The following is a 15,957-nucleotide window of genomic DNA, read 5'->3' as shown; positions in this document are numbered from 1 at the left end:
TTGTGGGCAACAAGTGAGACTGTCAATGGAATTCACCTGTCCAAATTGTAGGTACTTGACAAAAGTTGGGTTGGGTGGACTCTCTCTCTCAAGCTGAGTAACACCAGGAGAAAAACAGTGTGCTAAAGTGATGACCATTTGTTGCCATCTAGATTCCTGGTACTACCCTTCAGGTCCTTTCTGAGGGCTGGCTGTTTGGCTTAATTTGATTCTATGCACACCCACATCCTTCCAATAAATACTTTTTAAGTTAGCCAAGGTCAGCTTCTCTGTTGCTTACAATTAAACAATCCTAACTCTATGAGTTTGTACTTCTAGCACCTGATATAGGCTCCAGCCCAAAGTCAGTGCTCCATTAATGTACTGAATAAGTGAAAGAATGAACAGATGGCCAAGGGCACCTGATGAGTGGCCCCAAGACCTGATTCTTCTGCCTGCACCCCGTGCTGCCAGGGGGCAATGCTAATGGTGTGGCTTGTGGTGGCAGAGGCAGCAGTGGCTGCCTCTCCCAGTTGCTGACCACCTTGTACACTGGGGCGTCCCTTGCTCCGGCTGTTCCTGGCTCTCGACACATGCAGCTCATGATGTCACAGCTGCAGTAGGGAGCCTCCCCTGGCTCTTCTGCAGCACTTTTCCCTCATTTCAGTTTCTGTTTTACTTTGGGGTTCCCTTTTGGTGACTCTAAATTTGCCAAGGTAATTCCCTCCTGTCACTAATAAAAGCCTAAAATGTAACCTTCTCCACAAAGACTTCCTGGGGCTCCTGAGTAACAGCGATTGCCCCATCTCCAGCGCAGTCAGGGATCTTACCTGACAAGTGCTCTACTTGCATATTCCTAGACTGTTACTGAATATGCCACAGATTCTTAATCTGTCCCTGATGCTGTCATCAGGGACACTGATGAAGTTCCTCACTGAGTACCTGAATAGCAGGAAAGCTTAAGTATGATCTTTAAGGAAATGTAAACTAGAATAGAAAATGATCAGGAAGGCATAGGCCTAATTCTCTGGGAGTACAGGAGCAGAGCTTTCTACTGTTGGGTTTGAGCAAGGCTGCAGGTCCTAGAGCATCTCACTGTACACAAATGTATTCTTGAAGTTGCATGTGAATTCAGCTTATACTGAATGGAAATTCTTTATTGAATGTACCAACTTTTCAGGGAAATTCAGCTCTCTGAAGGTGGCAGTTGAGATCGGGTCTCACCAGCAGCCCACTGATCCCAAATCTGTAATAAGAACAGAAGACTCTGGGACTCCAAAGTCAGCCAAGCACAGTGCACTGACATGCATGCACAGCTCTCCCATCACCTGAATGTACTCTCTTCCCAGGTGTCAAAGCAGCAAGCCTGCAGTGATGGGGAGATGTTTAGTCTGGTAGTTCAGCCTTCCTGCCTCAGCAGCTGGAAATCCAGGCACTATAAAAACCCTTGACTGAGGAGCACATGTGTGTCCTCTGCCCACTTCCAGGTGGGAAGTTGCGTGGATGATGCAAATCTGCCCATCTCCTACACCTGTACCAAGTTGGACCTGTGAATGCATACAGTGCTTTTACAGATACCTAGTCTTTGAAATTAACCATTTGCTCTTCCATTGCCATTTCAATGGGATAAATTGGTGTTCTGAATTCATATAACCTCCTAGAAGGTTCAGAAGTGACATAAACAGAAAGAGTGTGTATGCACCTAATAATAAAACGTTTTTCTACACAGACATAACTTGGAGATAGTGTGGATTCAGTTCCAGATCATTGCAAAAAACGAGTGTCCTTCCTTGACATGGACTATTACAACCTCAGGGAAGTGGTGGCTTATCTGTTAGAATCAGCAATGTCTCACTTTTTGTTGTGTTTATCCAGTAGGGAGCAACTTCTCACTGGCTACTTCCACTCCTATCTCCTTATGATCCAGTGTCTACCCAGCAGCCAGCACCTTGTGCTTAAAACATAAATGGAGCATGTCATTCTCTAATAACCCTTATGTAGCTTCCTCCTGCACTGTGGATGAAATCCAAGTTCCTTTCCTTGACCTGGGAGGCCTCAGGTGACCTGGCTCCTGTCCACCCCCCTCACTCTGCCCTGACCTCCCCAAGCTCTCCAAGTTCTTTGTTTCCACACATGCTGTTCCCTCTGCCTGAAAGCTGTCCTCCTAACTCTTCAGCTGATGGGCTCCTCCTCAGCCTCTGGTCCCCAGTGGGACGTCACCTCCCCAGAGACCAGCTCATCTACCACACAGAGTCTCTTGCTCGGCATGGGTCTTTCCCGCATTGCTCTTAGGGCTGCATGTAACTGTTCACTTGCACATGGTTCTGCTTCCTCTACTGAGCAGTAAGCTCAGTGAGGTCAGGGCCCACAGCTGGCTTTTGTTAAGTTTTATTTTTTTCAACCATTACACACCCAGGGCCTAGCACAGTGAGAGGCTCATGGTAGGCACTATGTGGATTTGTTGAATGAATCATAGGAGATGGTAAAGGGAATTACTGTGTAAGACATCCAAAATGGAGCTTTATGCCCTTCGACTCTTAAAGGCATTGTTTGTAATACACTGTTTTGTGGACAGGTGGGGGTCTCTTTGCTTTTGGTCACTTTTTATTTAAGGTGATGAGGCAATTTCTTTGTGAAAGGAGAATGTGGCCCTAACTGTCGGTTCATCTCATTAGCAGCTGGCTTTGACAGGGTGGAGAGGATCAGTGTTGAGGGACTTGGCCAAGCCCTTCTGCAGAAGTTGGGGCACAGTAAGGCACAGTTTTGTGACCCTATGTTTGGAAGCAGGCAGAACTACATATATGCCAGGTGAAGTTAGTCCTCAGAGCCATAGGAGAAATTCCTTTGGTTTTATGCTGGGTGCATGATGTACTTGTTTTCATAGTGTGATTAAGTCATGTTCTTGTAAAAAAAAAAAAAAAAACGAGTGTCTTAATAAAGAGAGTCAAATGAATTTTTTGGTTTTACAATGCATATAAAAGTTATGTTTACACTATACTGTAATCTATTAAGTGTACGATAGCATCATGTCTAGAAAAATGTACATAGCTTAATTAAAAAACACTTTATTGCTTAAAAAAATGCTAACCACTATCTGAGCTTTCAGTGAGTTGCAACCTTGATGGAAGGTCCTGCCTCGATATTGGTGGCTGCTGACTAGTCAGGGGGGATGGTTGCTGAAGGCTGGCGTGGCTGCAGCAATTTCTTAAAATAAAACAACAAAGCTTGCCATATCAATTGACTCTTCCTTTCACTGACGATTTCTCTGTAGCATGCAATGCTGTTTGATGGCATTTTACCCATGGTAGACTGTCTTTCAAAATTGGAGTCAGTCCTCTCAAACTCTGCCACTGCTTTATGAACTAAGCTTAAGTAATATTTTAAATCTTGTTGTCATTCAACAGTCTTCACAGCATCTTCACCAGGAGTAGATTCCATGTCAAGGAACCACTCTCTTGCTCATCCATAAGAAGCAACTTCTTATCCATTCAAGTTTTATCATGAAGTTGCAGCAATTCAGTCACATCTTCAGGCTCCAATTCTAATTCTAGTTCTTTTGCTATTTCCACCACTTCCTCCACTGAATTCTTGAACCTTCAATTTGTAAAAAATGCAGTATCTGCGAAGTGCAATAAAGCAAAGCACAATAAAACAAGGTATGCCTCTATAAGGTGAGATTAACATAATTACAAGGATAAATATACAACAGGTCTTCTGTTATCATAATGGAAACACATCACCACTGAAAAACCAGGCTCACAAAATCAGTGAGAATTCAGAAGATTTGAAGGGAATGGTTAATAAATTTGAACAGATACACAGAGTACCTTACATCTAATGAGTGGAGAATGCACAATCTTTTCAAGCATATATGGAACATTTATGAAAATTGACCACCCCTGAAGCATAAAACCTGATATAAAAGTTTATGAATATCAAAACAAGCTCAAGTTTATAACTTAAAACTGAAAATACTTTTTTGTGTTTTATAACAGTTCAATCCTTAATATATTCCATATTGCTTTGTATTTCATTTTGCTCCTCATAATTCTATAATGTAAAGAAAATTATAAATGTCTCACAATGCCCTATTTAGGTAACCTTTAGCCCCCTCTTGTTTATCTTGGCCTGGTACACAAATGTCACCACTTTCTACCTATGCCCTCATGTGCGCGCAGCCAGGAGACTGCACTACACAGCGAGACCCTATTCTAGGACAAAGGGAGACCTCTGTGAAAGTTCCCGAAGGCAAGTGTCCTACTCTAGCTTCATTTTTAGGCCACTGAGCCCCAAAAATGGAATTTGAGGGAATGTTGGTGCACAGTATGCACCAGTTGTGCTGCTGACATTTTTGGTTTCCAGTGATCCACTTACTTTTTTCAGTCTGAAGAACCACCACAAATTCCCATCAGCGATCACTGTGCTTTGTACAAAGCAGGTGCTTATGAAGTGACTGTTGCTATGACAGGATTGAATGTTTCCCATGAAGACCAATTTGAGGAATATTACTGAGGTATATTAAGTTTAATTTATGGTATATAAATATGGACTTCACTGTATCAGAAAACTGCCATGCTTCATATTACAATGCACAAAAGCCAGAGAGCCAGGATGGGCCATTAGGCAAGAAAACTCCAACCACATAAAAGAAGAAACTGGGCAGCCAGATCTTCTCTAAAGGGGTCTTTGGCTCCAATCTCTGAGCTATGATGAATTGTGAAATGCAAAGGTCACTGGGGTAAATGGAATGAGGATCTATACTGACCAAAACAAGTCCCTCGTTTCTGAAAAAAATGGCACTGCACAATGTCCAATAAAAGTCATGGGCTATAGGAAACTTAAGTACCATACATCATGGCTTGGATGGAGGAGGAAGTTGGCAAGAGTTCCAAATGGACTGTTAGACATGCCCATCAAGAGGAAAACAGAGGGGAACTACTACTTACTGAACATCTACTGTGCATTCATGCTGCTCCCAGTCCTTCTACCTACACTCTCAATTTAATCCTCACAACCCTGCAAGGTAGGTATTTTCTCCATTTTATAGATGAGAAAACAGAGGCTTAGAGAGGGGAAGGAACAGGTCCAAGGTTCCCAGCTGGCAATAGGTGGGCTAGCTGGGATGTTGCTGAACCAACACAGCTGACTCTGAAGCTTCTTTTCTTTACATCATGCCACACTGACTCTCAGAGGAAACGAGAAAAGCAGACCCTCACATTAGGAGAACAGCTGCCATCTGAGCAATTACATACTGTCACTTCCCACCCCATCTCAAGGTCATGTCAGAAGGTCCCAGCCATGCCCACACATGAATCATAGGAGTCATCAGGGGCCTGAGAGGGGCTGGTCAAAGTGCAAACAGCTCCCGCATCATCTCAAGTCAGGGAAATATATCATAACATAGAATCAATTAATCAAAGACAAACTAAAATAGGAAAAGCAGCTTTATAAAATAAACACAGAAAAATTCACTGACCTACACTAAATTAACTGACCCAGTAAAATAACTTAAAAGTTCACAAACTGAGCTCCAATCTCAAATGGGTGTATGTTGGTGTCGGGGAGGAGAGAAGCCTAGCAAGAAGCTCCTGATAAGGAGTCCCTGTGACTATGACCCCTCCATCCAAGCACAGCCCAGTGCTTCTCCAGAGTGACACTACTGAGGGCCAATGGAGAGTGAACCCTACCCTGGTAGGTAGAAGCCCTATCCCAGTGCAGACAAAGAGGTCATGTACCTATTTCCCCTCTGTCCTGGGAAAACAGCATATGTCTAGCGTGGGGTATGCAGTGAATGCAATTCTAGTCATGATATCAAGTTAAGTCCAGACCATGTTAGGGCATCCTATGCTAAGCTGTAGGAGGATTATGAGGGACAGCAGACCAAAAGAGCAGCAGAGACAGGAAATAGGAAAAATGGCTTATCCTGCAGTTTGTACCTTAAACTTTATGGAGCTTACCACCAAGTAGGGTAGATAAGTACAAATAATCTCCAAGCAATTATTACATAAAACAAGACAGAGTCCCTCTCTCCAAACAAAAGTAAATTATTTTTTTCTAGTTGTAGGAATAACACATGCTTACTATAAAAATCCAAATGTAAACAATTTATAAAGAATGAAGGAAGAACCATTTGAAACTCCCATGATCTAAAGTTAATTGCTGCAGACATTTTAGTGAATATCTTCACAGAAAGTTCTTTCCATAAATGTGTGAATGTACATATGTAATTTTACTTACATTTCAGTGTACATGCTGTTTGTTTTGTTCACTCAAAATATCCTTGACATCTTCTGTGTCAATAAAAATAAAATTATATCATCATTTTTAATGGCTGCACTGTATTCCATTGTATGGCTGTGCTATTATTTATGTAATATTTAAGTATCCATTAAGAGATGAACATTGTTGTTTCTATTTTTCTACTCTTTATTCAACAAATATTTACTGAGAAACTTTTATGTGTCAGGTACTATTCTAAGTACCAGGGACACAGTGATGAATAAGATAGGCAAGATCCTTGGCCAAATGACGCTTACATTCTAGTGGGGGAGACTGACAGTATGCAAGCTATAAGCAGATAGTTTGAGGAAGGATAAGTGCTAAGAAGGAATAAAGACATATCTTCTTATAGATAAGCACTAGGTGTCAAGAGAAAAGACTACTTCAGATAAAATAGTCTGGAAAGGCCTTCCTGCAGAGGTGACATCTGAACATAGATCTGAGACAGTCATGCAGCACAGGAGGTAAAAGCATTCTAGACAGAGGAAACAGTGAGTACAAAGGCTCTGAGACAGGAAGGGGCCCGGCATATTCATGGAATAGCAGGACTGCCAATGTGGCTTGAGGGCAATGAGGGGCAAATGTACCAAAGTGAAAGGGTTGAGACAATTAGAGAGAAATTGGAGTAGGAGCCAGCAAGTAGGGCCCTGTAGGTCACAGAATTTGGATTTTAAGTGTAACATGAAGTTACTCAAGAAATTTTAGTGGGAATAGGATATGACCTATTTATAGTTTTAAAAGATCACTCTGGATACAATATAGAGAATGGGTTGCTCAACAAATGAGCACAAAGAGACCAGTTAGGATATGTTTACTTGTCTAGGGGAGAGAAGATATAACCTTGGACAATGGTGCTAGAAAGAAGTGGCTGGACAAGGACACACTGAAGGCAGGAAAAGAGGGAAGGGGTAAGGAAGAGGAATAATTAAGGTAACTGCTAAGGTTTGTGGCTTCAATAGCTGGGTAAGTGGAGAAGAAAAAATGGGAGAGGAATGGGTTTCAACACACAAATCCTATATATATATATATACACATATATAATGTGTATATATATATTTCATTAGATTTGTATATAAGTATTTTGGTTTGGGGGATTACTGTCAGGTTTTTTTTAATTTTTGATTTTTAATTTGTTCATTGCTAGTATATGTGTTTTGATCTTGCATCCATCCTGTCATTTTGTGAAACTCATTTATTAGTTATTAGGAGTTTTTTTTTAACAGATGCCCTGGGTTATCTATGTAGGCAATCATATCATCCATGAGGAGGGTTACTTTTATCTCTTCCTTTCCAATCTGTATGTTTTTTATTTTTTTCTTGCCTTACTGCATTGGTGAGGATTTTCAGGGTTGGTGCCTGATCTTAGGGGAAGAGAAGGCTTTTAGCATTAACTATGATGTTTGCTGTAGGTTCTTTGTAGATGCCCCATATCAGGTTGAATTAGTTCCCTTCTACATTTGCTGATAGGTTTTATAAAGAGTATAGGTTGAATTTTGTCAAATGTTCTTCTCCATCAATTGACATAACCAGCAAATTTTCTTTCAACAGTTAATCTGGTGGAATACATTGATCGATTTTTGAATGTTGAACTGGCCTTCCATTCCCAAGATAACCCCTGTAGGCCCCAAATTTGGGAAGTTTTAGCTAGTATTTCTTTGAATATGTCTTCTGTACTGTACTCTTTCTCTTCTTCTGGGACTCCAGGGACACAGATAATAAACCTGGTATTATCCCATGAGTTACTAAGGCTCTGTCCAACTTTAAATCTTTTTTCTTCATTGTTGAGACTGGATCATTCCTACTGCTTTATTTTCAAGGTCACTGATTCTTTCCTTTGTCATCTCTATTTTGCTATTGAGCCCATTCAGTTGAGTTTTTAAAATTTGTTTAAAAACTTTTTCAGTTATTGTATTTTTTCTTATATTTCCATTTGGTTCTTCTTTACATCTTTGGTTTTTACTGTTGTTGCATTGTTTGGCTAACACTTTTTAATCTTCCTATTCATTCCAACAGTGTTTGCTCTTACTATTGGGAACATTTTTATAACAGCTACTTTAAACTCTTTGTCAGATTATTCCAACATGTATTGATTGGATGTTGGCATCTATTGATTATCTTTCCCATGCATGTTGAGATATTCCTGGTTCTTCATATGATGATTAATTAGAATTTTATGGATATTTTGATATGGAACTTTAGGTGTTTTTTAAATCTAGTGGAGAATGTTGACATTTTTGTTTACCAGATAATCAACTAGGTTGGATTTAGATGGCAAGTTCTGACCAGCCTTCTGTGGGTTGTAGTTTCAATGTCAGTTCCATTTTCAAAGCCTATTCAGGTATGTCCTCTGTGTGTACCACCCAGTGCCCAGTCTAGGACTCAGGTGATGATCTATACCTTAGTTCAGTTCTCAAAGTCTTTGATATATTTGTTAGAATCAGGTGCATGTATGTATAGCTCAGGGGTTAGCCCAGAAGTTCATGAACAATTTTATAGAGCTACTTTCCTGAGCTTCTCCCTCTCTGTTTTTGCCTACTGTTTTCCAGTTCATCGGGCCTCCTCTTCTTGGTTTTTTGGCAGAAAGTGGGGTTTCAGTTAACCACATTCTGTCATGCATTTCCTGAATTGTACCCAAATCTAAGCCAAGAAGCAGGAAGAAAGAGAGAGAAAAAACAACTAAATTTCACCCCACCCTCTTGGGATTATACTCCTCTAATCAGAGAGGAAGGTTTTCCTTCCTCAGCTTTAGGTGCTTGAAGGCCCCACTGCTGCCACCGGCACTACAACCACGAATGCCATGGGACATTTGGGGACTAGGGCATGAGAGAACAGAAAAAACAATCTTTGGGATTTCCTCCTCTGTCTGATCCTTAGAGACCCTTTTCTACTTCAGAGATATAACTAGAGGTCTTCTGGAATTCTGTCTATTTGTGCCCTTGTGTCCACTGCCAGGTTTTGGGCTGCCTTAAGTCCAGGACATGGGATACCAGATGAAAAATGAGAAATTCACTGCCCATGTGGTAGCGCTTTTAATTCTAGTCTTTCCCCAAAATCTGTCTGCCACTATTTATATTTCAGAATCCCCAAATAGCTAAAAAATGCATTCTGTCCAGTCCTTAAGCTGCATTCTGTGACAGAGAGAGATTCTCATACATGTCTCTGTACATGTATCCTGGTATATAGATAAGCATCCATTTATGTGAGAATATATCTAGGGGAGGAAATGACAGGTCATGGGGTATTTGTTTATTAAAATTTAACTAGACACTACCATAGTCTTTTCCAAAGTTGTTGTAACCAACTTACTCATTGACCAAAAGAGACTCAGAGTTTCCAATGTACTACATCCTCACCAACCCTGGAATATTGAGCTTTTCAAGTTTTTCTATTTTAGTAAATGTATAGTAGTATCTCAATGTAATTCTAATTTGCATTCCCCTAGATACTACTATAATTGAACACCTCTTTATAGGTTTCTTACACATTTGGATTTCCTCTTTCATGAAGTGACCAGTCAAGAGTTTTTTTGCTTGAATCTATACTGGATTATTTATTCCTATTGATTTTTGCAGTTCTTTATTCTGGAAACAAGCCCTTCGTTGATTGTGTTATAAATATTTTTTTTCACTCTGGATTGCCTTTTCACTCTCTTAAATGGTTTCTTTTGATAACAGAAGTTCTTAACTTCAATGTAATAAAATTGATCAATCTTTTCCTATATGAATAGATACCACTTTTGTGCCCATTTAAAAACTCTGTCTACTCTATCTTAAAGCAACTTCTACTGTCTCAGCATTTTGGTGGAGGACACCTCAAGCACAGAAGGTATGAGACAGCAAGATGTCAAGGGAGAGAGTATGGGCTCTAGAGTTAGACAGAGATGAGTGGACCTGGACAGGTTATTTACCTCTTTGAGCATTAGTTTATTTATAACTAAAGATATACTATCAAAAAAAAAAACAAAACAAAAATATATTATCTACCTTGCAAGATGTGTGTAAAGCACTTAGCATAGTATTAGCACATAGTAGGCCCTCAGTAAACAGTGATAGCTGTGATCATATTCTCTGAGCATCTTTCCCCTTATCCACAATGCCACAATTGCCTGGCTGCTTTGTCAAGCAATAGTCTATTACATTCAAGGACAGCAAAATGGATTGACTGCCCTCAATAGGCCAGCAAAGTCTCTGTTATTCAAAGTCAGCAACTACAGGACAAGGACCACCATCTTCCACCGAAAATGAAGGCTTGATACACAGATGCTCTTCTCACAAAGTCAAGTCATCCCAAGGATCCCAGAGGGATGCAATGGCAGCAAGTTGATTAATCAGAGTAATCTCTCTTTCTGTTCACTGCCAACAGCACAATGGTGTGGAACAGGTACTGCTTCAAACATGGGTGAGCCAGCTCCACTGAGCCTGGGCAATGTTGTGTCAAAGGAGTGGATATGCCAACCTGTGGGTCCTGCACTGTAGATGCAGGCAAGAGTGGGAGGATGTTGGCCTGCATGTATTTTGGCATGAGTGCCCAGTAAAGTATATAGTACACCTCCTAGAGGAAGTGTGTATTGAGTGCATGGGGCATATGTGTAAACATGCAATTGGATTACTCTAATACTCTCACCAGTCTAACATTCTGCTGGAAAGCCCTGAAGGTTTCCTGCTCCAGTGTACCCAGAGCCTGGGATCTCTCAATGCCCTCTGCCCCACTCTTTGAGACAGGATACAAACACAAAAAAGAGAAAAACCTTTTCTTTGAACCTGGACCACACTGAACAAGGAAGGAGCCTCCACTGTCAACTCCTCAGTGCACATGTAAAACAACTGGCAAAGTCTTCTGGACATTGCATCCCACTGCTGCTTCCTAGACCAGGAGTCCCTAGAAAGTCTTCCTAAGACTGTCCCACAATTCTGAGATACTCCATTGGCCTCCCTAGATACCCCCTACCTCCTTAGGCTCCACTTCACATGTGGCCAGTGCTGAGGGCTGAAAGGATGAGAGAGGGGGAGGGATTGGTACCTGAGCCTAGTGTTTGTCCAGCGGAGTCAAAGGAAAGAACCACTGAATCTGCAACACAAGAGGACAAGTTCATTTCTTTCTCCTTACAGTCAAAAAAACAAGCTCCCACTAACTCCGCCCAAACCCTCCCTCTTGGACAAGTGGGCTGGAAGGGAACTCAGCTGCAGAGATACACTCCACAGGCCCACGCCCACCCATCCACTGGGCCAGGAGGCCCAGTCCCTCCTCTCCTGCCTCTGGGAGGAACCTCTAAGGGCAGAGACACGCCCCAAATTCTTCAGAGCCATAAACTGCCAAATTAGGGGACAAACTTCTTTTTCCTTCTCATAGTGAAAATAAAATTAAAACAAAGCAAAAGAAAAATTCCCTCCTGCATCTCATTACAGGCACTAACACTTCCCTTTGACTTCATCCTTTCTTTTCCTACTCATATACTCAATTGTTTATTATTTCTTCCCCCAAAAGGCTTAAAGTGGCCTATAGGAATTTATAGTACACACTGGAATTTTTTAAATGGTGAAGTCAAAGAAAGGAAAAATGTTATATAGTCAGGGGAATGTTAGTACACAAAATGCATGCCATGAGGACCTACACAAACACTACAGGGACAAAGGAGGCCTGGGCTCCCAAACGGTCAAAGAAAAGGAAAAAATGAATAGTTACAAGATTTAGTGCCCACAGTGCATTCATTCATTTACTCATTCATTCAGTCATTTAGTAAATACTTATTGGGCATCTATCATGTAAAAGATACTATACTGTGAGATACAGCAGCAGACAAAAAAAGGATGGTCTCTACCCTCTTGATCTCCCTGCCAATCAGTCTGAGAGAGTAAAGGAAGTTACTGAACAATAAATTTTCCAACTAAAAACAGATAAGATAAAAAAAGAAAAGAGTGCTGTGAAAGTGCCCATTAGGAACTAGACCTAGTTTGGAAAGGGAGCGAATGTTGGTTTAGGGAAGGCTTCCCTAAAAAAGTGGCACTTGAACTAACAGCTGAAGGATACGTAAGGGATACTTAGCCAGAATGGACTGGGGCATTCCAGGCAGACAGAGTACTATGTGTGGGGGCCTGAAGCAAGATGGAACAGGGTGCTGCAGAACAGCCAGAAGACCAAAATATAAAAGTAAATACTATACAGTGATCAGAAAGGAATTCATTCCTCTTGTGGGTCTTAATAAAGGGATGCTGTATCTTCTACTATTTTTAATAGTAAGTAGTTATGACTCTCGTATGGCCATTTCTTACATGTGCCAGTATAAAATGCTGGCATAAAACCAATGTACAGTTCAATAAAGGCAATTATAAGGGATACCAGAATAAATTAAAGCCCAGAATAACCTCAGAGACCCCAGATGCAAAAGGAATCATATCCAAAAGGCTCACACACTACAAAGAAATGCCAGCTAGATGCATGCGGGACCCATGTCAACAGCCATGCCACCACCCTAGCACTATCCTTCAGATCTCAATTTGTATGCCATTTGCTCTTATTGCACATGGAAATCCAACACAGTAGTTATCCTAACTGTAAGTAACATCTGTCCCCACTGTTAGACTGTAAGCTCCATAAAGACAAATACTGTATCTGCTTTATTTACTGCTATGTTACCAACATAACACCTGGCATTCTTGCTAAGTACAGTGCCGAGAGAAATGAAGAGTCCACAAATCCTTCATGAATATTTTTTTCTCACAACTATTTATCAAGAGCTGAGTGGCAGAGAGCTGGAGGATATGGTTTTTGATAAGGATCCAAAGGCAGATATTCTGTCCTGCCAGTGAAGGGCAGATCTGTATGCTTTGAAACCTACCAAGCAAAAGGTAGGATTGACATCTTTTTACAAAAATGTAGAGAAGCACAATTAGGACACTTGGCTGATGAGACAGGTAACCAACCATCCTATCTCGTATGAGATACAATCAATGTCTAACTCCTACAAATCCTACTTCTTTATCAACGTTTCTCACATCCTTCTCCTCTCAATGCTACTGCCCTTTCAGAATGGAAACCCCTATTTCTCACTCTCTTTTTAAAAGAGCTTTATTGAAGTATACTTGCATTCTATAAAGTTTACTCATTTTAAGTGAAAAACAGTAATTTTTAGAAAATTTACAGAGCTGTGCAAGCAGCACCACATACAATTTTATAACATTCCCATCACCCCAAAAAGACCCCTCATACCCATTTATAGTCATGCCCTGTTCCCACCCCCAGCCACAGGCAACCACTAATTTATCTACTTTCCGTCTTTACGGACTCACCTTGCAGGACATCTGCCCATCCTCTTGCTGGGACTGTTCTGATAGCCCCATAATCACATCCTGCGGCCAACTTAGCCCACTTCCATCATCCTTGATGCTGATTTTTCTAAAAAATATACCTGATTGTGTCTTTGCTCTCTGATTTGATTAAAATCCTTCAGGTGGCCTCCCATAGCCTGTAAGATAAAGTCCAAGCTCTGACATTCAAGGTCTTCACCATTTTGTCGCACTTGCCTAGTATACCTCATACTCCAGATATGCCAAACTACTTTTATTTCCCCAAAGAGATATGTGCCTTCACATCTTCAGACATCAGACCTACTGTTTTCTCTGCCTGTTTGCATACATAAAAACTCCCACTTTTCCATTAAGACCCAACTCAAACAGCCCTGCTTCCTGAAGGCTTTTCTAATCAATTTTGCTCACTCTTTTTTAGGCCATCACTGCACTGCTATTTTGGCATTTATTATAATGGTTGCTCTTTTTTTTCCTCTATTAAACCGCAAGTTCCCTGAGGACAAGGAATATCTACTCATTCTGAGGCTATGATGCCCAGCTCAGAGAGTGACACACAGAAAGTAGTCATTATGCTTATTAAACAAAGGAATCAACGAGTAAATGTCCTTGCTTTCTTTCAAAGGTTAAATCAGTGATAAGTCACAAGTTGGGGGAAAAACCCATTCTGCATATAGATTCTCATTCAATTCAACTCAACTTAACTGTCCTACTCTGAAGCTTCAGAGGCTGGAACCTGGCCTCATCCCAGGAAGATATAAGTATATACATATGTCAGTTAAGAGGGAATAAGGTAAGTGCCCCAGGAGCTTTCTCAGTTAGAGGCTCACCTGGAGAAGATGAGAGCTTTCAGAGGGGACTGCCCAGATGAACAATAAAAACAGCATCTCAAATTTTTATTGCAGTTAACAAGTACTTTTCCTATTGCAATTTACCTTTTGCATACTCACAAGTAGCCCTGAAATAACCGCTTTTAATAAATTCTTCAATCTAAACATAAAGAAAAAAGGCTAAAAGTTAAATAAAAGACTAAAACTTAACTAAGCACTTAAAGACAAAACACTAAATGTTCATAGTGGTTGTCTCTGGGTGAAATTGTAGGTGATGCTTATTCTCCATGTTTTTGCAAAATTTCTTCAAGTGAACATGTATTACTTGTATCATCATGGGAAAAAAAAGTAAAGAAAAAGAGCTCTCTAATCCAGCTCTAGGATTTTAACCTCTAACTCACTGGTACCAATGCAAAAGGATGGAAGGCTTTTGATTGCCTTTATTATTCACTGTATGTGCTGAAAAGCTACCCAGCTTTTCTCCTTAGTTACTGAGGTCATCCTTTTGTTCCATTTAAATATATATTAGCTATATCAATTCCTAAATAAACTGGGCTTTTTTTTTCTTCTTCCCTCCCTCCCACAAATATTATCAAGTACCTAATTATGTGCCAGGCCCTGAGGCGGAATCTAGAGATACCAGTAAGAGGTAGTCACTGCCTTCTAGCCAAGGAAGACTGACACGTTAAAAGGTAGCTAAAAACCAAGTATGATAAGGGTATGCAAGGGGTAAGCAGCAAACAGATGAGAGGCTTACGGAGCCTCTGCAAATATATTTCCTGTGGTAGTGGAGTGCTCCAAAGAACATGTGTCCTTAGCAAGAGATACAGTGAGAGGGTAGTTACTGCACGAGGAAGTTAGGGACAAATTCATGTTTTCTGTAAGTTTTGATGGATTTTACTTTGAGCATTAAAGGCATAGATGGAGATTCGACCATTCATCATTTGTGTTTATTCTAAAGGATGTAAGGTCATTTTAGTTATAAACCACTACGGCTAAAGGGAAAACTCAGTATTCAACAAATCAAAAAATTTGTTTTACAAGAAACAGAGCAAGAATATCCAGACTTCTCTCTCTCTCAGGCTAACAAATATGACATTTTTACTTCAAGCAGCCCAAGCTCCAGCTGTTCCTGGCTTCCAGGCCAGAAGCAGCCATGTGGTGTGCTATACAAGTGACCAAACAGAATTCCAGACCAAAGCACAGTAGAGCACTGTTGCATACAACTTTGTTCAAGGAGGAAACATAGAATTTACTAGAAATCTTTTATTATGGTCAGATGTTTCCTGTGTCTGGTTTCTGAATCAGGGAAAAGGAATATAAAAAGAGTACGAAGAAGAAAGTGTTCAGTCTTTTCCAGTTACTAAAGAGGCTCCAAAGCTCAGATCATTGTGAACAAGTACATTCAATACAGCCTCTTCTAACAGCCGACGTGGGTAAGCCCTAGAGATGTAAGAATGAATAAAAAAAAAAGAAATTCTTCTCTTAAGTAGCTTGCAACCACATAAGATAAAAACACACATAGAGCTAAGCACTGCACAGTTAAGAACACTGTATTGTACACTTGA

The 15,957-nt window shown here is 40.6% G+C and overlaps 1 protein-coding gene across 5 annotated transcripts in view; it reads right to left on the bottom strand.

Moving 5' to 3' along the window:
- ST3GAL3 (ST3 beta-galactoside alpha-2,3-sialyltransferase 3) overlaps nucleotides 1-15,957 on the bottom strand; it is a 198,650-nt gene that overhangs the window by 111,673 nt on the left and 71,020 nt on the right. For 2 of the 5 annotated variants that reach the window (XM_037002344.2, XM_037002347.2), the window contains exon 3: nucleotides 11,278-11,325. The exons of the other annotated variants lie outside the window; for them this stretch is intronic. In XM_037002344.2, coding sequence (XP_036858239.1) covers nucleotides 11,278-11,325 — 48 coding nt within the window. The remainder of the gene's footprint in view (nucleotides 1-11,277; nucleotides 11,326-15,957) is intronic. 5 annotated transcript variants of the gene reach the window in all.

The sequence above is a fragment of the Manis javanica genome, chromosome 4 (genome assembly GCF_040802235.1).
Source record: "Manis javanica isolate MJ-LG chromosome 4, MJ_LKY, whole genome shotgun sequence".
In the NCBI taxonomy this organism is placed as follows: Eukaryota; Metazoa; Chordata; class Mammalia; order Pholidota; family Manidae; genus Manis; species Manis javanica.
The sequence above is the reverse complement of the archived record's forward strand: the minus strand, read 5'-3'. Positions and strand labels throughout refer to the sequence as shown.